This window comes from Engraulis encrasicolus, chromosome 12 (assembly GCF_034702125.1).
Source record: "Engraulis encrasicolus isolate BLACKSEA-1 chromosome 12, IST_EnEncr_1.0, whole genome shotgun sequence".
In the NCBI taxonomy this organism is placed as follows: domain Eukaryota; kingdom Metazoa; phylum Chordata; class Actinopteri; order Clupeiformes; family Engraulidae; genus Engraulis; species Engraulis encrasicolus.
In genome coordinates this window covers 49796416-49818753 of record NC_085868.1, presented here as the reverse complement: position 1 = coordinate 49818753, position 22338 = coordinate 49796416, and the positions used below count along the sequence as shown (strand labels likewise).

General features: G+C 42.7%; 1 protein-coding gene across 4 annotated transcripts; it reads right to left on the bottom strand.

The window, feature by feature from the left end:
- Window positions 1-1410: 1410 nt before the first annotated feature.
- Window positions 1411-20614, bottom strand: LOC134459890 (ubiquitin-protein ligase E3A-like). Of its 4 annotated transcripts, none has more exons than XM_063212392.1 (16): window positions 20310-20614; window positions 18769-18813; window positions 17083-17242; window positions 15688-15859; window positions 14697-15160; window positions 13372-13551; window positions 12519-12635; window positions 11802-11936; window positions 10843-11274; window positions 9891-10035; window positions 8974-9179; window positions 8244-8408; window positions 7216-7371; window positions 5955-6031; window positions 5301-5444; window positions 1411-3879 (listed from the first exon to the last, which is right to left on the bottom strand). In XM_063212392.1, exons 1-16 carry the CDS (start codon window positions 20384-20386, stop codon window positions 3759-3761), a joined length of 2796 nt encoding a protein of 931 aa, XP_063068462.1. In that variant the 5' UTR covers window positions 20387-20614; the 3' UTR covers window positions 1411-3758. The 4 variants fall into 4 exon arrangements, with proteins under 4 accessions (XP_063068462.1, XP_063068463.1, XP_063068465.1 ...); XM_063212393.1 differs by having other exon boundaries at window positions 5955-6028; XM_063212395.1 differs by having other exon boundaries at window positions 20362-20491.
- Between the last annotated feature and the right edge of the window lie 1724 nt (window positions 20615-22338).

The following is a 22338-nucleotide window of genomic DNA, read 5'->3' as shown; positions in this document are numbered from 1 at the left end:
AGAACACATGTTATCTTATATACAGAAACAGCACATTGTTTGTGAATATCCCTCACTTCCCTCAGTTGAGCAGGACAACAAATGTTTACCTGGCAGTATCCGGTCCACTATATGTTGTTTCTGTCTTGTAAAATGTACACATTTTCAATAAATAAAAACTGCTTTGGTCAGTTTCATTACAAAGAACTCCTCCACCATTGTGTATGAACAAGAAAACCGGGATGATCAACAGTCTGTTACATAAAGATTTTTTTTTTGTCTTTCTGACTTCATTTATGACAGTACAGTGAAGATGGTGACAGGAAGCGAGTGGGGAGAGAGAGACGGAGAAGGGCCGGCAAAGGGCCGAGGCCAGGAATTGAACCCGGGTTGGCCACACAGCAGACGAGTGCCCCATAGTTAGGCCACGGCAGGGCCCCCAACAGTCTCTTATATACATTTTGAAAAAGTTTTAAAGTTTCAGTTTCTCAGAATCAGTGAATATCAATTGCTTCAATGACATGTAAGCCTCTGTTCATTGTAGTTAGCACAAATGCCCCGAAGTACTCTCCAACAGGACGAGAAGAAAACACACTACACACACCATCTTAATGCACAAGCATGGGGCCCTGCTGAGTTTGTTTGAATTGTTCTTTACTGTGTTCCACTTCTGCTGATGTTTTTCTACCTTTTTTGTATCTTTAAAGGTGTTCTTTGTAGAATGTGGCCAGAATGGGTACTGCAACTATGCTGCTCATTGAAACTGTGCTGCCCATCACCACATTTGATCTTTTCATGAATATTTACTTAATAATAAATCAATATTTACAAGTATAACCAAAGTTTGAAGCTAAAAATGTAAATTTCTGGAAATTCAAAAAGGCAGAACATGAAGAAGATCCCACTTTTCATGCATGAAAAGTGCAATTTTCCCAGTCATAATGAACACTTAGAATATGGTGGTGGTTAAGTATTCATGAAAAGGGTAACATTTCTGAATTGGCAGCATGAATCCTGGAAATAAACAACAAATATTACACAGTGCACCTTCAAGAGATGAGATAAAGGACTAAGGCTGACGAGGAAACCCATTGCAGGGGTGATAGTGAAAAAATATCCAGAGCCTGAACTTTTTCCCCTGCTCTAACGACGACGACAAGATACTGCATAGTGACGTAACGTAGGCTTATTTAGACACATTATTCAAACATTTAATAGCCTGTGTATGACCATAATTCAAGCCTCATAGTAGAAGAAAACCCTGAACCTATAACACTTTCTGAGGTAAGAATAACCTAATGGCTAATTATTATCAATGTTTTTATTTTTGCGAACTCTGTCAAGACTGAAATCAGGCATGGTGCCTGAATACTATCACCCCTGCCATTGTCATCAGTCAAACCAGTATTTACTCAATTAAATACAAAGATGTAAAAAGCAGTCACTTTTATTTAGCATTATGTTTTTCACACCATGTGATACTGGATGCCTTTTTGCCAATTAACATTTTTGTGTCATTTCAAAGGGGAGCAATAATGTTGTGTACAACAAAGAGTGCTTTCAGTTTGAGGGGACGCAATCCGACCGTTTCCTCCTCAATTCTCGCATCATCAGCTCAGTCCTTGTCCACATGTGGGGGTTAAGAGAAAGGGCCGGTGAGGGCGAGGGCGGGGGCGGGGGCGGGTGGGTTTGGTTTGGGGGACAGCAGCACCATCGCCAGAAGTTTCAAAATAAAAGTCGTATTCCAAAAGGAAACAAAAAAAAAGAAAGAAAATCAAACAGGTCAACATGAGAAAAGCGGCTCAGAATGCGTTCAAGAGATCGGATAAGGGCATGGCCAACATGCACAGCTGGACAGCCCGATTTTTTTTCTCTCCAGGATTTCAAACATTTTACTGGTTGAGTTGGTAACCGGTCATTCTGTAGTAGTGCTGTCCCTGAAAAAGGCTTTCCAAAGCTAGATTAAAAATACATGCAGTATGCAGGTTGTAAGTTATCAGAAGCTATATTGCCATTGACCATAACTTTTGTTGGGCAGCTTCTGTGACTTCAAAGGACTACAGGTGCTTTGCAAAACCGTCACTTAGATAGCACTGGCATTAAAACAAACAAAATGAAGATAGTTGTTCAAACCTAGCTGATGATCGTCAGGATTCTGTATACCATAGACCATGATACTAACCGGTTGGGGAAAACAAAATTCACAAGTTTTAAAGACTACTATTGTCCACTGCTACTATCACAGTATGCTGCAGCCCAGACCGGCATTCAAACAAGTTTCATTCCAACAGATATCACCACCAGTTATTGAGTATAGGCCCATTCCATATACACAATTTACTATTGACAACAGGGGAACAGCTTTGCAGTTACGTATAACAGAAAAAAATGAAAATACAAGTGCCATATTTAATATTCAGTAATGGGAGTCTAGAGAGTAGACTATGGATTTGTAGATCCAAATTCAAAGCATTTCAAATCATTTTAATAGCTAAACTTTATGAACAACACCCCATTTGGCAAAACAGAATTAGCAAACAATTGCTTAGACAAGAACAAAAAATGAATTCTATGTTAAATGAACATGTTTTGGAAATAATCCATGGAGGAGACACTGGGGATCCAGAACCAAGACGGGATATAAAAAAGTGTGGAATCTTGATGCATCGACAAAAACATTCGAAAAATGTCTAAGTGCACTTACACAACCTCTGTCAAGAAATCAAGTCCAACTTTTTTTTTTTCAGGTGCATTCAAACACTTTTTTCCTTCAGTAGAAAAATGGATCTTCTTTCAACAAAGCAAGTCTCCCGGCCAGACAACATCTTAAGTTTGTTGTTGCAATCCTTTCCATTACAATTTCCTTCCAATTTTTTGTTGGGAATAAAAGGTCCTTAAAAGGAAATGAAAAGGGAACAAGCAATGGTGGTATGGATGGTTTGACAGCACCCAACATGAATCTGAGTGGTAAAACGCCCCTCCACACAGACACAAAGAGAAACAAACAAGAAGGAAACAAAACAAAAAACCGAGGACCACATGCATCAAAGACATTTCAATTCAATTAATCGGCCTATCTGAGGAACTGTCGGAACGCAAGAATTTTGTTTGTTTTTCCCCCCAATTTGACGGGGTTTCTTTTCAAAACCATTCGTGTTAAATAAGCGTTGGTTGGTCACATTTATTTCCCTCCCGTTCTATGAGCTGTTGACCCCTTTTAATAATAAATAGTAAGGAGGAATAAAATGCACTGTACACAAGACGAGTAACGCATTCACACACACCAAAAAAAAACAAAACAAAAAAACAATGCGGGTGAGCTGGAGAAGTGTGATAGTTTGATCGTTTGCTGTGGCTCAATCGAGCCCGTTACGGTCATTTTGGAAGTACAAGGAGATTTGGGGTGAAGGAAGGGAATAAGTCAGAAGGTCAACTAGGGCACACTTTTAACTTACGGCCCTCTCTGAATTGCAGACTTTTGTTACATTTTCTTTTTTTTTTTCTTCGTCGTCTTCTTCTTCGTTTCCCTTGGTTTCTTATTTTTAGTTTCCTGGTCATCACCATAGAGTGTGAATCATTTCCTCACATCATTTGAAACACGTCATTTCAGTTTATTTAGACACAACATCAGGACTAGAGGTGTGTGTGTGTGTGTGTGTGTGTGTTTGTATGCATGTGCGTGTGTGTGTATTCATGTGTGTGTATTCATGTGTGTGTGTGTATGCGCGCGCGAGCGAGAGAAAAGGAGTCCGTGGTTGTTTGCTTGAGCAGGGTAAAGCTCAGAGCATGCCGAAGCCTTTGGCGTACGTGATGGCTTTCAGCAGCCTGTCCCGCAGCTTCTCCACATTGGTGTACTCGGGCAGGAGCAGCACGTTGAAGCAGGTATGGGACGTGGGTAACCTGCAATCAAAACAAAACAAAACATAACATAGGATCAAAACATTCATAATTATAATGAACATACAGGGGTTGGGACAAAATAACTGAAACACCTGTCATTTTAGTGTGGGAAGTTTTGCTCAAAATGTTGCAATGCCCACAACATTATGGGTGACATATCAAAGTTCAAAAAGGAGAATTTCTTGGTGCGTGTGTAACTGTTGCATCTTTGACCGAGACAGCCAGTCTTTGTGATGCATCAAGAGCCACGGTATCTAAGGTAATGTCATTCATTCATAATTATAATGAACATACAGGGGTTGGGACAAAAGAACTGAAACACCTGTCATTTTAGTGTGGGAAGTTTCATGGCTCAAGTGGACTAGCCTGTTGGCCAATCTTCATTAATTGCACATTGGACCAGTAAAGTGAAGTGTGAAGGTTCAATTACCAGGGTAAGAGCACAGTTTTGCTCAAAATGTTGCAATGCCCACAACATTATGGGTGACATATCAGAGTTAAAATAGGAGAATTTCTTGGTGCGTGTGTAACTGCTGCATCTTTGACCGAGACAGCCAGTCTTTGTGATGTATCAAGAGCCACGGTATCTAAGGTAATGTCTGCATGCCACCAAGAAGGATGAACCACATCCAACAGGATTAACTGTGGACACAAATGGAAGCTGCACAGCAATCTCGCTGTCGGGGTCTAAAGACACAAAAATCTAGAGGTGTGACAAAAGGTGTATGGGACATGAGCATGTTTTGTAGCCTGATAAACCAGACTAAATGTGGATGTCTAATTTAGTCTGGCCTCGATGCATAATAAATTCCTAAGATTGTTGATGAGAACAAAAACCCTGCCCGCTTTGATTCAAAACACATCTTTGCGTTGTAATTGGTTTGCCAGATTCATGGCATTCTGGCTTCATTGAATCATTATGCGAGGCCAGACCCACCCATAGACAAAACATTTTGCCGTTCAGCGGGTGGCGCTGGTTCACCAGGCTACATGTTTTGGCTTTTTTGCCCATTAGACAGACGCAACCCGGGTCGTCTTCAAAAAGGTTCTCCCCACTCTGGAAGGAGAGTTTTGTATCTTACATGGTTTCCCTGTAAACGAAAGGCACTTCTGATACAAATATATTGTCATTTTCTTCCTTCGTAATTGTCCTGGTATAAATGAAGGGTTTATTTGCTTAACAGTGTATCCACCATTTTTGACTTTTAAATGTTTTGTCCAGAGGTCCTATCACCTCTGTGTGAATTGTTGCCATTCAAATATTTTAAGAACATACTTTTTAAACCTATGAAAAAAAGCATTTTGCAATACAATGCAATGGAATGTCCAACACAAAATGTCAATATCCCAACATTCTACAAAATGGAGATACACCGCTTTGCAAATAAACTCCTCGAATGGCCTCAAAGGGAGTTCCTCACCTGTCTGTGTCAGGTCCGTTCTTGGCGATGATCATCTTGAGTTTCCCAAGGCCTCCTACAGGTGCTCGGTCTGTGCCGGTCGTGAACTGAAGAAACAGCCTTTTCTGCTCTTCGCTGAAGGAGTGCAACGTCTCCCAAAACTCCCTGCAGACACAAATGTGGTGACAAAATTGTTATAAGCTGCCAAACTAGAAGTGTGGGGGAAAAATCCACACACTGCATACTATATAATATTGCTCTTCTACAATGTTAACCAGGGGCACATTCGTTAGCCAGTTAGCAACTTGGGTAGTTGCCAATGGAAAATTGCATTGCAAACAACAAAGTAGCTAATGTTGTGAGCAACTATGGTTTTGAGAAATGCACCCCTGCTTTGGAATAAAGACCTATGTAGACACATTCAACAGTCACTGTCCAGCACAAACCTTGTATCTATTTTTAACTTTGTAATTTATAAATCACAATTGTTTAAAGAAGTAAACATTTCAACATTCAAGTTGTTTACTAAATTCATCATAAAAATATACACATGAACACTGACCAGTAGTACTGACTCACAAGTTAAAATAAATAAATAACGAATATAAAATAGCAAAAAATAGTAGTGGAGATACAGAGTGTCTGCTGGACAGCGAGGACATACAAGCTGCTTACCTGATAATTCGGGAATCTTTACTATACCCTCCGTCATACTCTGTGGTTTCTTCAAGTGCTTGAAAGTCTAGGTTCTGCTGGTTTCAAGGCAAGGGGAGAATTGCAGAGTTAGAAAGAGTAAAACACAAACATGTATACAGATGAGGTCCCTCATCTTTTGATAACACTTTACTTGACGCCGGCGTCATACGTATGACATAATGTCATAACAGTGTCAATAGTACTATGAACGAGTCATAAACATAATGCCAAGGTCATAAACGTTTAATGACCATGAAAAGTTGAAATTGTCTGGCCTGTCTTTTGTCATAACCGAATTTCACTTAAAGACAAAGTCATACAATGTTTATGACATTGACATAAAGTTAATGACACATTCATGACTGCATTATGACACCGTTATGTCATATGTATGACGCCGGCGTCAAGTAAAGTGTTACCCATCTTTTCATGGGGCAACACTGAACTCATTCCCTTTTGTTGCAAGCGGTTTAAGTATTAACGGCTGTATTTTGATCGAACTATAAATTAACACTGCTATACAAGTTGTACTCTGACTACTTTTTCATTGTGTCGAAATGTTGATTCTTTAGTATTCCCCTGTGAAAAGATATTATCAAAACTCTGCAGACATGTGAGGGGTGTACTCTGTATAAACACACACACAGACTGTATTGTTAACACATTGAAGTTCAAAGGATGTTACAAGCCGTGAGTGTGTGTGTGTGTGTGTGTGTGTGTGTGTGTGTGTGTGTCTGTGTGTGTGTCTGTGTGTGTGTCTGTGTGTGTGTCTGTGTGTGTGTCTGTGTGTGTGTCTGTGTGTGTGTGAGTGAGTGAGTGAGTGAGTGAGTGAGTGAGTGAGTGAGTGAGTGAGTGAGTGAGTGAGTGAGTGAGTGAGTGAGTGAGTGAGTGAGTGAGTGAGAGAGTGAGAGAGAGAGAGAGAGAGAGAGAGAGAGAAAGAAAGAGAGAGAGAGAGAGAGAGAGAGAGAGAGAGAGAGAGAGACAGGAAGAAAGGGGGAGAGAAGGAGAACATGAAAAGGGAGCTGTGGTGCAGAAGCAGAGCAGGAGTTGTGTCATCAAAAGGCTGTGTGTTGTAACAGTGGGAATATGACCATGTGTTAGAGGAAGCGGCTGACACACTTCATCTGAGTCCTAACCTAGTTACAGTACAGGGGCTCCTTTGCCCATCTTCTCCAGTGTGTATGTGCGTGTGTGTGTGTGTGTGTGTGTGTGTGTGTGTGTGTGTGTGTTTTCAACTAACCCTGCTTCCACAAATGAGCAGCTCAATCTCCTCTGGCCGGAACAGGTACTTGAGCGGGGACTCGTTAGTCACCATGTGGAAGCCCCTCCTGAAGGCTTTAAACTGCTTCTCCACACTCTTGTTCAGCATGTACTCTGCATACTGGTTGACAAAGTCCTATGAAGAGACAGTGAAAGAGAGAATAAGAGTGCAATTGGCTATTACTGTACATCACTTGCTACTAGCAATGTTAATTAGCCAGCATGTACCAGAAAACCACTCAATACTGCCCTACAAAGGCAAAGTGCAGTAACTACACCAACATTGGAACAGTAACAGTCATGGCAGTCATGGGTAAGTGGTTAGGGCGTCAGACTTGTAGCCCAAAGGTTGCCGGTTCGACTCCCAACCCGCCAGGTTGGTGGGGGGAATAATTAACCAGTGCTCTCTCCCATCCTCCTCCATGACTGAGGTACCCTGAGCATGGTACCGTCCCGCCACACTGCTCCCTTTGGGCACCATTGTGGGCTGCCCCCTTGCACGGGTGATTTTTGTTGTGTGCAGTGTGCAATTGTGTGCTGTGGAGTGCTGTGTCACAATGACTATGACAATGGGAGTTGGAGTTTCCCAGTTGGGCTTCTAACTACACCAACATTGGTATTAGGTTGAATATTGTAGTTACTGCAAATTTGACATAGCAACATCTCTGAAACGGGACATAATTGGACCATAAGACTTTGTCTCAAGATAAAGGAGGTGTTAAGAGGACCATTTACAGTTTAAACTCAATTTGACAAAATATGTAGTTACTGCACTTCGCCTTTGTGTGGCAGAAGACGCCCCTCCAGCTTACATTAAGCCAGGGGCGGAGCTATAGGTGGGGCAAGCGGGGCATTTGCCCCTGGCGCCAGGGCCCTCCCATATTGGTGGTGGGGGCCCTATCATGACCATTGGAGGCTCTATGAGGGACCCCATCAGTGTTTTGCCCTGGGGCCCTGTGTGCAATTGCTCTGCCACTGTACTATTAAGCACATGGTACAGCCACTTACTTTTCTGTTGCTGTTGGTAACAGGGATTTTGTCACCATTTTCTCGCAGGTCGTACATGAGCGTGTTTCCAAACGGGTCCGTTTGGGAGATCTGAAATGTGATCATCATGTCCTCCTCCACCGAGCCCTCGTACTCCATCAGCTCCTTTAAACTCTGGGACAGGACCTGCAACAATCAATCGATCAATCAATCAATCAATCAATCAATCAATCAATCAATCAATCAATCAATCAATCAATCAATCAATCAAACATAGGAAGCCAAAATAAGTCAAACACTTGGAATAGTTTGTGGGCTGTGAATCAATAACATACGCCAGTTTAACATATTTATGGAATCATAAATAAACTCTTCCATGATATCGTAAGTTGGGAAAGCCTCTGTACACTTGTCCCAATTAACCCATTTAGCCTGATGCAGCGTACACATTGTTTGACCTTTGGTGCCTGGAGCGACATATACGCTGCATTCAGGCTCTTGAGATTTTTTTTTTAAATTACAAATGTGGGTATGTCAGAGCTGAATTAACATATTCGAATGCAAGATCAGGGTCCTTGTTTCTAAATGCAACTTATTTCATGTTTTTATGTGCATCAGCGGCTGAGATATTTAGATTTTTATAGACAGAGGTCACCTTTCCCCAAAAAGGGCTTAGGCATTCTGCAGGCGTTTTTTGCAGGTGCCTTAGGCTAAAATGGGTTAAAACAAAGTGAAAGTGTAATGAGCATACCGGATGTGAATCTGCCAGGTCCCTGAAAGTCCCTTTCTTCCCCATCAGCTTCCTGTACACCACCATGGGGAAGTGCACGTCCAGGATACAGTTGTTGTAGATGGCCAGGCCCAATACGATGCCGATCAGTGTGAACTGGCCCTCGTTCTCAAATGACGACGGGTTGAACCAAAACAGTCTTGTGCTTTCATCGTACGTGAACATACCTGTGAGAATTTAACATTGTTATAACCCCAAAAAAACGAACTGCCATGATGATAACTTGCCAATGAAATCTAATGCAATATGTAGAATGAAAATACTTAGCAGTGATGTTGTCCAGACGTCCCAGTTAACTACCATCCCACATGATTCCTGACTGGCTGACAAGCCCTCAAGCAAAGACTCCTAACCTTCATTGCTTTAGGGACTGCAAATAATTCCCTGTACCTAAATAACTGTAAGTCCCTTTGGAGCAAGTGTAATGTAAGGTAAAGTAAAGTAAATAGATTTGAGGTCTTTTAAGGGAGTTTTTCCTCACCCCTGTTGCCACCAGGGGGCACATCTGAGTGCCCCACTCACTGTGACTATTTATGACTTATCCTGGGCCGAACCCTTGTGGACCTTATGTCTCTATAATCTCTACTTATCTCTTCTTTAAACTCCTCATTTCATTTTCTCTACATCTACTTATTTATCTATCTACTTATTTTCTCTATTACCGGTAGTCTCTTAGTCTAGTTTCTTCTCTTGTCTTCTTGCTATTCTTTCTTGTTCCTGTCTACCTCACTTTTTATTTTCATTTTTAACATTGACGCGTTTGTCAAGCACTTTGAGCTCATGCCTTGTATGATACTGTGATATTCAAATAGTTATTATTATTATCATCAATTATTATTATTATTATTATTATTATTATTATTATTAAGGGGTAGTACCGATATCTGGGTTAAAGATCTCCTCCACCACAAGCTGGAAGAACTCTTTTGACACGCCCCCCTCGTCGACGCCCTGCTCTCCCTCGAACTCCACGTACAGCTGTTTCTTCAAGTCTGCTGGATTCTCCATGGCGATCATCTCCAACTGTCAAGCACAGGTACACAGTATCCAGGTGTGTCAAAACAACACCAGAACATGATATTACATATAATACAATTACACTTTATTGTCTGTTTTCACTGAAATTAATTTTGTATCCCTGAACAAGACTTGTTAAAGGAAGGACAAGACACACATGTAACGTCACGGGACTATTCAGAGGTGATAGTGAAAAAGAATCCTGAGCCTGAACTTTTTCCCCTGCTCTAACGACGACAAGATACTGCATAGTGACGTAACGTAGGCCTATTTTGACTCATTATTCAAACATTTAATAGCCTGTGTATGACCATTATTCAAGCCTGATAGTAGAAGAAAACCCTGAACCTGTAACACTATCTGAGACAAGAATAACCTAATGGCTAATTATCATCAATGTTTTTATTTTTGCTCACTCTGTCAAGCCTGAAATCAGGCATGGAGCCTGAATGCCATCAGCCCTGACTATTGCATTAATAAAAGTAATTACTTTTCCAGTGACTTTCAGGATTCAGCAATATTATGGGACAAAAATTGCTTGCCATTTGGAAAATAGAGGTGGCGAAAATATGAAAGGGGTTCCTGGCAGAAATAGCTTGGAAAACACTGGGCTACTTAGTAATTACTACCAATTACTACTAATTAAAAAAAAACTTTTCATCCACAGCTTCACTGGTGCCTGAGCAAGATAATAGTTATCGAGCATCGATTTTTTTTTTCTGATATTGTGCAGCCCTGGTTGTCACAACTCTAAATTCCATGGCTCTAGTTTGACTTGCTGGCAGCAGAGAGTTAAAAAGAGAAGACACTCACCCGGACCAGTGCATCGTCGATGATGTGATCTCGCCTGACTTTGAGCCGCAGGTACGGGTTGAGCTGCTGTCCCTGCACCAGGCTGTAGAGCACGGTGATGCGGCGCTCGCTGTACATGCGGATGCGGTTGTCGTAATACAGGCCCAGGTTCTTGGTGACGGCGTTGAGGATGAACGGACACGTCATGAAGGAGAACTTGTTCTCCGTCTCCACCTTGAAGAAGGTGTAGTCCTTGTCCATCTCCAGTATGTCGTTGAGCGGCTCGTTGATGAACTCCTCGAAGGGGATGAGCGGCTTGCGGCAGTCGGAGACGCGCGCCCCCAGCTCCGTCTCCAGCGGGTCCACGCGCGGCCCCTTCTTGTTGCGCCGCTCCTCGCCCAGCAGCTCCTGCAGCGTCAGGTCGCTCGACTCGGGCAGCGGCTCCTCGTCCTCCTAGCATGATAAGAGCAAGAGCAAGAGCAATAGCAAGAGGGTTTGTAATAGCACATTAGCATACATATACTGTCATTCAATGTGCTTGAGAGAAAAGAAGGAGAGGAGAGAAAAATGTATTGTAGAAGGTGGAAAGTATTATAACTTGACAATTAACTTGAACCAAAGGCAAATTTTATAATAATATTATACAAGTGGTTGGTAACAACGCTTTCTAGAAACAAGCAACAGGTTCATTTGAACTTGAAGAGGGCAATCTGTTTTTTTCCTTCCAATTTCACAACACATAGGACCCAAACTGACGAAGGGTTTGAAAAATGATATATTGCGCTTAGGAATGTCAACAATTAAACGCTTAATTAAATTGTAACATTTATGTCATTCTTTAATCTTTTAATTCCATTTCATTTATTAACTTCAGTCGATTAGAGCGCTAATCGATTTAAAAATAATAATAATTACAATGAATTGCTAACTCAATTCATCAATAATTTGCATCCAAAAATTGTGCTGTATTACTAAATTACCTCCTCGTTGTGCTCCGTGTCTATGTCCCCTCCCAGCACGTTTGCATAGTAGACAATCTTCAAGCACTTGGTAGCGGCCACCACGGCGTCGTCATCGTTGACCAGGTTGCGGCTGCTGAACTCGTTGCTGATCACCTGACGAGTGGAGTTAGACACACTTTAGAGGAATACCATCACATATGAGATTTCAATTTAGGAAAATCTTCAGTTCTCACTATGAAGTCAAACAAGCACTTAGTGGGATCTTTAACACAGCTTTATGGGAGCTGCAGAGTGTTTCAGTAAAATTCTAGAACAGGGGGGGAAAAAATCCTTCCTCTTCAAAGGTTTCATTCCGAGCTGAATAGAGCTTGAAAGCGGACGTGACATACTAGTTCCGCGTTCACGACACCGTAGCCTACCATCTAACATCACGGTGGCGAGTAAATATCTTCTGATTCCAGGTATTATATGCGCTTGGTAACAAATACTGTATGCTGTTTTAGGAAATGAATGTCGATTGGACATGCAAAAGCATCAATATTTTATTCCAAGGTCGTCTGCATGAAAACTATGAAAAAACACACCCCGCTATATCGTTTGGCGTTTGGTATGATAATTCTAGAAAAAATATCAGTAACAACATGTGTCACCATGAAATCGGAGGATAAGAAAGAAAAAGAGGTCGGTTAGGTTTGGTACAAATACAATACAGTGCTTTACAGGCCTAGTACTCACCTTGTATGTGATGAGCTGTTGAAATGTCTCCATCATGCGGCGGATCTGCTCGGTGCGGTAGCGCGACCAGAGACGCGCCAGCTTGGCCTGCGCAGGCAGTGGCAGCTTGCTCATGGCCTGACAAGACACAACATGCAACACACTTTCATGTCATTTGACAGTTCATTTTTAATTTAGACTCTTCAAGATATACTGTATAATAATAATAACTAGGTTTTACATAGTGCCTTTCAAGTAACCCAAGGTCACTTTACAAAAGGAGAGAGGGCAGGGGAATAGAGGAGAGAGGAGAGGAGGGGGTAAAAGTGGGGCTGGTGGCAGTTTCGTTAAGGACCATAAGCCTCAGTGAATAAATATATTGAGGGTAGAAAACCCTCTCTTTCAATGATGCCGAGACACAGGGCAAGAAACACAGACACATAGAACTCGTCTTTTTCCGTAATGAACCATTTCATGTACTTTTGGAATCCAGTTCAAAGTAATATGACTAAAAGCAAGTTGCTCACTTCCACAACATTTGCCTGCCTTTCCTATCCTCTGGCCTGCACAATGCACAAAGTGGGTATTTCTCAAAGTGAAGTGAGTAACGCCCATTTTTCACGGATTTCACCAAGGAATATCCAATTACTACACTTAGAACTACTTATTGGATACTCTTGGGTGAAATCCGCGAAAAATCTGCGTTACTCATCCTCAAGACACTTCACTTTGTGTGTGTGTGTGTGAGGGGGTTTATTTCTCACACACACACACACACACACACACACACACACACACACACACACACACACACACACACACACACACACAGACACACAGACACACAGACACACAGACACACGCACACGCCTACCTTGCAGAACTGTGGCAGCGCTATCTCCAGGTACTCGGGGCTGTGCAGGTTGCTGTTCTCCATGACGATGACGAAGAGGTTCAGGTAGTTGGGGTCTCGTGAGTACACGTTGTGGTAGGTCAGGTCGCACTCCACGTTGGGCGATAGGTACACCAGCGCGTTCAGGAAGGCCGCCTCCACCTGCAATGGGGCATAGCAGGGGAGCAGAACTTAGGGCTGTGCAATATATCGAATTTATATTGTGATATCCATATTGTAGAACCAAAGAATCACAAAGGAGAGAAAGATGTCAAACTCCGGCCAAAGGAGTGTGCTCAACTTCGGTCTCCTAAGTTGTTCCCTCTCTCTTCTTCTCTTTCTGTGGTGTTTGCACAAGAAGTGCACTACCGCCATCTATAGTAAGGTCGCCATATTCCGCCCACTTCACTGATCACTTCACTGAAAACGTGATAATATCACTATTTCAAATACTATTTAATTACGCTATCGTATATTTTTGGATAGCGGCAACTGTGTAGATGAGGTAATGAGCAATATTAGCTAACATTGGTAGCCCTTTCTATCGTAATTTGGCGACAACGTCCAGCATGTCCACAATCTAGTTTCAGCACAATTCACCGGCGAAAGGCTCCCAATTCCGCCCGCTTGATTTCAGGTCACGTCGGTATTTCCGTTACTGTTTATTATTCCTTCATGGCATTTTGCTGATTTCGTTCACACTTGTAGTCCTGGCTTTACCGATGCAGGAACTGTGATTAGTTTGGTCGTTACTGTGGAAACGGTTGAATAATTTTGGTCCTAAAGCGAAACAGGGAAGCGGCCAGGGCGAGTTTTTAGCCAGAATGTCGTCGTGAAATTAAAGTTCCATGCTGCCGTTACGACACCATTCATTACAATGCTGTTTATGGCCGTTTGACTCGGTTTTAAATATCATCACCGTTTCAAATTGTAAGCATACAAACTCAATATCATGTCGATATCCATTCCTGACTTAAATAGTGGATACATAAGTAACCATCATCACTTATAAGTAGGCGGGCGGAATTGGGAGACGGGCGGAATTAGGCGACTTTGCTATACAGCGCTAAGGAAACTCCATTTATTCTCAACCTCACGACTCTGAAGGTCTCCTAACCGAAGGCCTCCTAAAGGAGCGTTCAGTCGACAACACATGGATACCGGAAAAGAATTCAATGGGTCAATTGATTTGCACTCTAAATTCAAAAATATGATGACTGTCGTTTGTATTGACTATTTAGGAAAATCTGTGATCAGCATCATAAATTGAAACACGGTCGGTGTATAATACTAGGGAGCACCCTGACCTTGTCATTGCACAGCAGGCGCCAGTAGACCCTCCGCACGGCGTCGATGTCCACCGACACCTCGTCCGGACCCAGCTTCGTCCCATCTGCGCCACCGCCGCCGTCAGCGCTCGATCGAGACGACGATGACGAGGAGGCTTCCAGCTCCATGCCAGTGCTCTCCTCCTCCATCATGGAGGATGCCGCAGAGGCTGACGACGCAGATGCAGACGCAGACGCAGACGCCGTCGAGGACGGCCCCGTGGCCGAGGCCTCCTTCTCGTCTTCGTCCTTGTCCTCGTCTTTGGCCTGCAGAGACTTGAGCTCCTCCTTGGTCTGCTGCTTGGAGCGCCGGAAGCTCTGCACCAGGCCCTCGGCGCTGGAGAAGACGCGGCCGATGACCCGGATCAGGGGCGAGTAGTCCTCCTTCTCGCCGCAGCTCTCCAGGATCTCGTACACCTTCTCCTCCGTCAGGAAGCTCACGTCTGGAGGCACGGAGAGAGAAAAAGAGATGGAGAGTAACTTACTACCGGTAACGGCAAACATCTGGAGGCACGGAGAGAGATTTAGAACTCATTTATTTGACTTCACCACCAGTTCATGACAATCAAGAAAAGAGAGGGGTTTTACAAAGCTTGAATTGTCAAGGGGCGCTTGATGCACACTAGTATAAATGTTTGTGTTGCACGGAGATGTCCTGTCCTTGCATTGCCTGTTTGTTGCCTGTTTGCCTGTTTGTCCTTGCATTGCCATTGCTTCTTATACTGCCCAGAATGAAGGACAAAAAAACAAGACCATGCATCTTAAGAGGTATTCCTCCAACACATGTTTGGTTTTTGTTTATAAACACAGTGTTATGAGGAGGGGCAAGACACTGGCAGCCAACCACATGAGCTAATTTTTTGACCGACAGCGGTTTCCAACAATCAGAGGTTGAGTTGTGCGCAGTCAGGGGAAAACAAAAATTGAGAACCCATGTATAAAATGAACAAAAAACGTTGCCCGGCCTCACCTTTGAAATCTTCCCGCACGGAGTGCAACTCCTTGTGGTTCATCTTGCGGTTGGCACAGGTTGCCATGGCTGCGTGGTGGTGTCCTGTGCTGTTGATGGCGCTGTTCTCCAGATACGCGGCGGAGCTGGTGCCCTTCTTCGAGGGGTGCGGGTCGCACAGCTTGGCGTTAACCTTCAGAGTCAGAGTCAGAAACTTTAGTGAAAGTGAAAGCCCATTGGGAAACTCCGCCTCCCATTGTCATTGTGACACAGCACTCCACAGCACACAAGTGTTCACTACACACTGCACACAACAAAACTGCATTTATGCCTCACCCGTGCAAGGGGGCAGCCCCCAATGGCGCCCCAAGGGAGCAGTGCGGCGGGACGGTACCATGCTCAGGGTACTTCAGTCATGGAGGAGGATGGGGGAGAGCACTGGTTAATTACTCCCCCCACCAACCTGGCGGGTCGGGAGTCGAACCGGCTACCTTTGGGATGCAAGTCTGACACCCTAACCCAGTGTTTCTCAAACTTTTTCAGACCGAGGACCACTTTGTCCCCCCAAAAATGTTCAGGGACCACCTGTCAATTGAATTGACAGTTGACAGTTGCTAATTTGACACGTCTAATTTCGGTGCTGATCACATAGGGTAGGATACTTTTTATTCACATTACAAGCCTGTCTTATTGTGGTGGAAATAAGACTTCAGCTATGTTTAGCTTTGTAATAATGTTACAAATACAGTTTACTGCTAGCTTGTCTTGGAAAAATAGAAATCCCCTCGTGGACCACCTGAGCTCTGTCGCGGACCACTAGTGGTCCCCGGACCACACTTTGAGAAACACTGCCCTAACCGCTTACCCATGACTGCCCATTTTATATGCCACACTTTATTGTCCCCAGGGGGAAATTTGTCTTGGGCTTCACCCACTGCATTGTATACAGTACTCACATACACAGCATACATTCATATAAAAAAAACATAAAAAACATAGAGAACGTAGAGAAACATTGAAGTGTCTATCTGTCAGCCTTCAAGAAACAACTAAAGACCTTCCTCTTTCGAGAGAATCTACTAGACTAATGCTTGAGCTGGCCTTGCCCCAGGGCAGACTCCTGACATGATGTTTAGTTTAGTTTAGTTTGTGTGTGTGTGTACTCGTTATTTACTCTTTGTAATAAAATTTAAAAAAAATAAAAAACGAACCCCTCTTTGTAACTGCACTTGTTGTTCTGTATATCTCCTGTGCACTTTGTATTTGCTTGTGATGTTGGCTTGATTATGTCTTTTGAAAGTCGCGTTGGTTATAAAGCGTCTGTCAAATGCAATGTAATGTAATAATAATGTAATGTAATGTCTATCTGTCATTAAGCATTGTTATGGCATTTGGGACAAAGGAGTTGTACAGTACCTTGTAGAGTTCCAGAGCCTTGACCGCCGCCGCGTTGTTGTCCAGGCGCTGGAAGGCGGGGCTGGAGGCGCAGCAGTCATTACTGCAGGAGTCATTGCCGCAGCCCTCTGTTAACTGGTGATAGTAGCGTTCAATTAGATGCTTGGCGGCTGCTCGCTTCCTGCAACAAGAGGAGGAAGATGTCAAGTCAAGTAAGCTTTTATTGGTACTTTCTTCATATGCACAAGTTATGCAAGAAACATGAAATGATGTTTCTCTCTCTATACCATGCCAAGACATAGACATACACAGGACTGACATTTTACAGATTGACAAAGTGCAAGACAGGACAGGTAACAGTGATGGACTGGTCAAGATTGGGAAGATTGAAGAAGATTGGGACCCAACAAGCGTTTGGTTTATGTTTGTTCAATAGAAATCCTCTGGCAGACAGACAGACAGGAGAAGAAGACATTTCAATGGACTTGGAATCCTATGACATAGCTGAGTTTACCTCAGTTTCCCCTCAGGGATCAATACAGTTACTCTACTCTACTAACTGGACATCCTGACATAGTCATTTATAATTAAGTGGTTCAAGAGAAACACACACACATACACAGACAAAATGAGACTCTTTCAAAACATTGTTAACAGTAAGGTGTACGTGATCTAGTGAATGCTGATAGAGTGCAACATTCGATGTAACAAGGACAAGTAAAATATGTTATGTCTTAACAGTATTAAATGAACAGGAAATCTCCAAAGGAAAACGTTGATGTCTATGGTGGGCATAGTGCAAGGTGCAATGGTGCACAACATACGGTATGATTGAAAAAGCAAGCACAGACACTGTAAAAATGTGCCTAACACACTTAAATCTGCATGTCAGTCCAACAGAAATACTTCAGTATATCAGTACTGAATATCAGTATTGAATATCAGTAATGAAATGAGAATAGGCCTTAGATATATGGTTAGGCCTCTTTTGATCCGAAGAGGGAAAAAAAGAGTAATACTGCTACAGTAGCAAACGCTTATTTCAGAGCCAAATATTGTTACTATTTACTACTTATTTCTGCTTGTTGCTGTCTGTTATCTCTGTCTGTGTCTTGTGTCTGGTGCCAGCGTTTGTACTGCAAACACAATTGCCCCATGGGGACAATAAAGTTCTACTACTACATTCCTTTACCATTCAAATGATGATAATAATTAAGTCTCTTTGGGCATTTTTTTGCGATTCATTGCGATGCTTTAAAAACAATGGCCACACACTGCACAAAAAGTAATGTCACTAGACAGCAGCCCTACTCTTTGCCATCAGAAAACAAAGTCACCACACAGACAGAAGAGGAACCAAGTGCAGACAGGGTAAGAAAGCAAAACAACAGGAAGCAATGATAAATGCCATGTCTTGACGTTGCAACTGTTGAGTGATTCTGGGTACTTATTGCCATAACAAAAACATTCTAACATCAAGATGAATGCAAGATTTATGCTACAACAATAATGCCCATGGTGCATGGACGTTTAATATGTTTTACAAGGTGTTGCACTATCTGCACAAGTATAATGACTGCAAACAATATAATCGAAGAGGAATAATAACTGTAGTAAACACTGCTTGGCCACTGTTTCAATATCACTTGGAGTGGGGGTCAATATTCATTATAGGAATAGATGGACAATGCCGTGAAGGCGACTTACATTCGGCTTGCTTCGGCGTTTTCAAAGGTTGACTCCTCTTGTAATCTAAAGAGGATTTCAAATGCAGTAACATCATTTAGGATAAGACATATTTAGACATGCAAGTAATTTCAAGATACAGTAGGATTGAGCGTCGCAGGAAGCAAGCAAAACTCTGGTGTTTCATACCAGTGCTAAACCAACGCCTGCAGAAGGTGCAAGAACTCTCACTCTCATCACATCGCACGACTCAAAGGCAAAGCCATTCCATGTGAATAATGACGGCGTACTGAAGGTTTTTTTTTAATATGACATTGCAGATGTAGCTATGTTTAAAACGGGAAGCACACGCCAGACAGGCTCATCTAACCCACCTCGCTATGATACAGCAATTTCAGGGAACCTCTCTCTTGACAGCTAGCCACGGTGGCTCTACGCGCTAACAATTGGCTAGTGTTGCAAGGACAGTATCAGGCGGTATCCAATGCTAGTATATATAATATCAAAGACACCAGAGTAATGCCATTGCAAGTTAAATGTCAGACGCGCACATGTCACAATAAGCCGTCAGGTGTTACAGCTCAATCGAGCTAGCGCCCTGCTGTCACAACACCCATAGCAACTTTCTGATTTTAAGAAAACGTCAACGGCTCAGCCGCATTAGCCAGCTAACATTAGCCAACTACTAGTTAGCCACCCAGCATTCGCTTACACTGAAACATGTCGACATGCCAGAATCGCACAATTAACACCTGCCAGTACGAATAAACCCTACATGTAACTCTTACAACTTACACTAATAGATCGGTCAACTTACGGAGTCATCTGATACACTGAAGGTGGTAACCTTGCTTGATTGGAACCCATTGCTGGCTATACATTCAACACTACACCACCAAAGTTAGCATTCCATTGGCCATCTTCCTCATTCCAACATGCAAAACAAATCTTCAACTCACCATATATCCAGCACGCGCAATGCCATCTCGCAACACTGTCAACTCAAAACGTTGATTTAAACCAAAGACACAATGTATACCAAAATCGTAGCATTGATTAGCGGGCTGACTAGCATGAGAAATTGAAAGCACAGTTCAACGTCAAAGGGAAAATACAGTGCAACGCACAGCGTTCTGTTATTTATCATTCTGTTCCACAATGTTACACATATAGACAAGTTCTGTCCAGCATTGACGAAGAGGTTACTAAATAATGGTGCATCTGTAAATAAATCCTGTTAAGTGCAATACCATCTACCTTGGCAACACAAACTTCTGCGTGACAGAGCTATGCCAGCAAGTTTCCATGTTAGAAGGCCTTTAGCAATAGCAACTAACATAAAGCTAACTATCAAGACAGTCTTGTCAGTGGCATTTAATGCAATAATGTGCCATTGGAATTTACTTTACAGCGGAATACCGAAAAAAAATAAACTAAAACCTCAGTCAGTGTCTCCAACTTGACCACTGAAAATTGTAATCGTTCCCCTGCAAGACAACCTTAGCTATGGTGACACACGTTTGCCCCGCCAGTCGCCGATCTCGCTTAAAACTCATGCCGACCTGTCGTATCCTCCTGTGGGGTTGGATTCAGCCTGTGGTGGCGCACACTCACAGTCCTCCTTCTCGTCGGAATTCATACGAGACTTGATCCCTCAGTTGTTTGTGCGGCTGTTTGTCAGAATTTGCAATCCCACCCCAGAATGTTTGCAATCCGGCAAATTCTGTGTTCAATGCAGCAACGGGTAATAACCGGTGGTGTCAGATATTCCTGCAGAGCTTGCAACTTCATTTAAGGCCTGTTTCACTGTGTGTTCTGATATTACTATCTCCTGCCATCTTGACTTCAACAAGACTTCTCATCGAATACCGGGGAGCTGGGGAGAGACATCCCAGCATGCAACGTTAACTGCTAGGCTGTTTTGTTTCAAGTCTTGCACCAGCTGCAGAAAGGGGAATCGCTTCTTGCAAAGCGTGGACGAAAATGCATGATATGACCGTTCTGGGCCCTTTGATTAATTTAGGCCTATTTCAAATGCTTTTTAGGAATAAACAGCCTTTAAAAAAATGTGGACATCATCTCAAGCAGCAACACATAGCCTACAAACAGTTCGATGATACCCTATTCCCCCAAAATGTACCAACAACAGATTAATAAATAAATACACAAAATTGCACCAAAACACACACTCAAAATATGACCGACACATTGCATGAAACCCACATATGAAATGCCCCATCGATTAAAAAAAAAAACAGCATGAGAAGGTTAGTGGTGGTGGACTGGTGGTGCTGGTGGTGGGTGGGTAGGCACAAATTCTATATTTTGTTTGTACTTACTGACTGTGACCAGCAGATGTCAGAGCTACCTTTGATATGAATGCAAATGATGATGCTGGGTAACAACTAGGCCTATAAGTCAGTCAGTCAGTCAATCAATCAATCAATCAATCAATCAATCAACAAATCAATCAATCAATCAATCAATCAATCAATCAATCAATCAATCAAGCTGGCAAGCAGACTTCATTGTAGACAACTCTTTGAAGACACCCCACACTTAGAGAGCAAAGTAGGCTATCATTTATTGATCCAGAGGGAAATTAAGGTGTCCAATGCAGTAGCATACATAGTATAAATACAGAAGATAAACACAAAGACATTACACACATCATTGCACATAGTGCAGATAGTGCAGTTGTCCTTTAATAAACATGTCCCATACGTAGAATCGATAGGCAGCCTGCCCTGAATGGACAGCTGTTTCTGGATGGTCGCCCACCTCCTTTCGCTGTTGAGGTTCACAGAGGGCTTCTGTCAAGGGCCATGGAAATTACCTGATGGTCATTGTTCATTGTACTGTACTTGCAAAAAAGATTGAAAATTATTTAAAAGGTAACTTAACAACTTCATACTAGTCCACTAATTCACAGAAATAGATTGGCCATTGTTTCTCCCACTTCATACTGTGCTCAGTTCCAAGGAACTTATTGGGCAGTCGTGTGTAAGTGCAATTTTGTTGTGTGCAGTGTGCACTTGTGTGCTCTGGAGTGGGATAGGATGTATTTTGTCATTCCAGATTCTAACTCCACAAAAACAAAGCAGAAAGACTTGGAAAAATTAGGATGTAACATTGTCAAATGTTCTATCAAATAGCTTCCTTCATTGGCGGAGGTCTGCAGTCTCCTGAGTGCATTTCTAGTTGTATATGTTATTGTTAACCCTCGACTAAGTTCTTGTCCCTGCCCTGTTCACTTATTTTCTGGTTATCTCGACACTCCAGGAACACCCGGCCCAGACTTGGAAGGAAAGGGGTTGGCCTAATGGTTACAGAGATGGGCTTCAGATCAGAAAGTTGTAGGTTCAAATTCCACCCTAACCTCTCTCTACACCTCCGCCCATGGCTGAGATGCCCTTGAGCATGGTGCCTAATCTAATGCTCCAGGGACTGTAACCAACTTACATACTTAAAATAACTGTGAGTTGCTTTGGAAGTAAAGTGGGCACTCATGGGGTAAGCAGTTAGGGCGTCAGACTTGTAGTCCAAAGATTGACAGTTCGACTCCTGACCTGCCAGGTTGGTGGGGGGAGT

Excerpts from the sequence above, each read along its gene's own strand:
- LOC134459890 (XM_063212392.1), bottom strand. The coding sequence starts at position 20,386 with ATGAATTCCGACGAGAAGGAGGACTGTGAGTGTGCGCCACCACAGGCT. Across the intron at positions 10,036-10,842 it reads TCGACGATGCACTGGTCCGG|TTGGAGATGATCGCCATGGA; the intron begins GTGAGTGTCTTC and ends TGTGCTTGACAG. Across the intron at positions 9,180-9,890 it reads GATCTTTAACCCAGATATCG|GTATGTTCACGTACGATGAA; the intron begins GTACTACCCCTT and ends AAATTCTCACAG.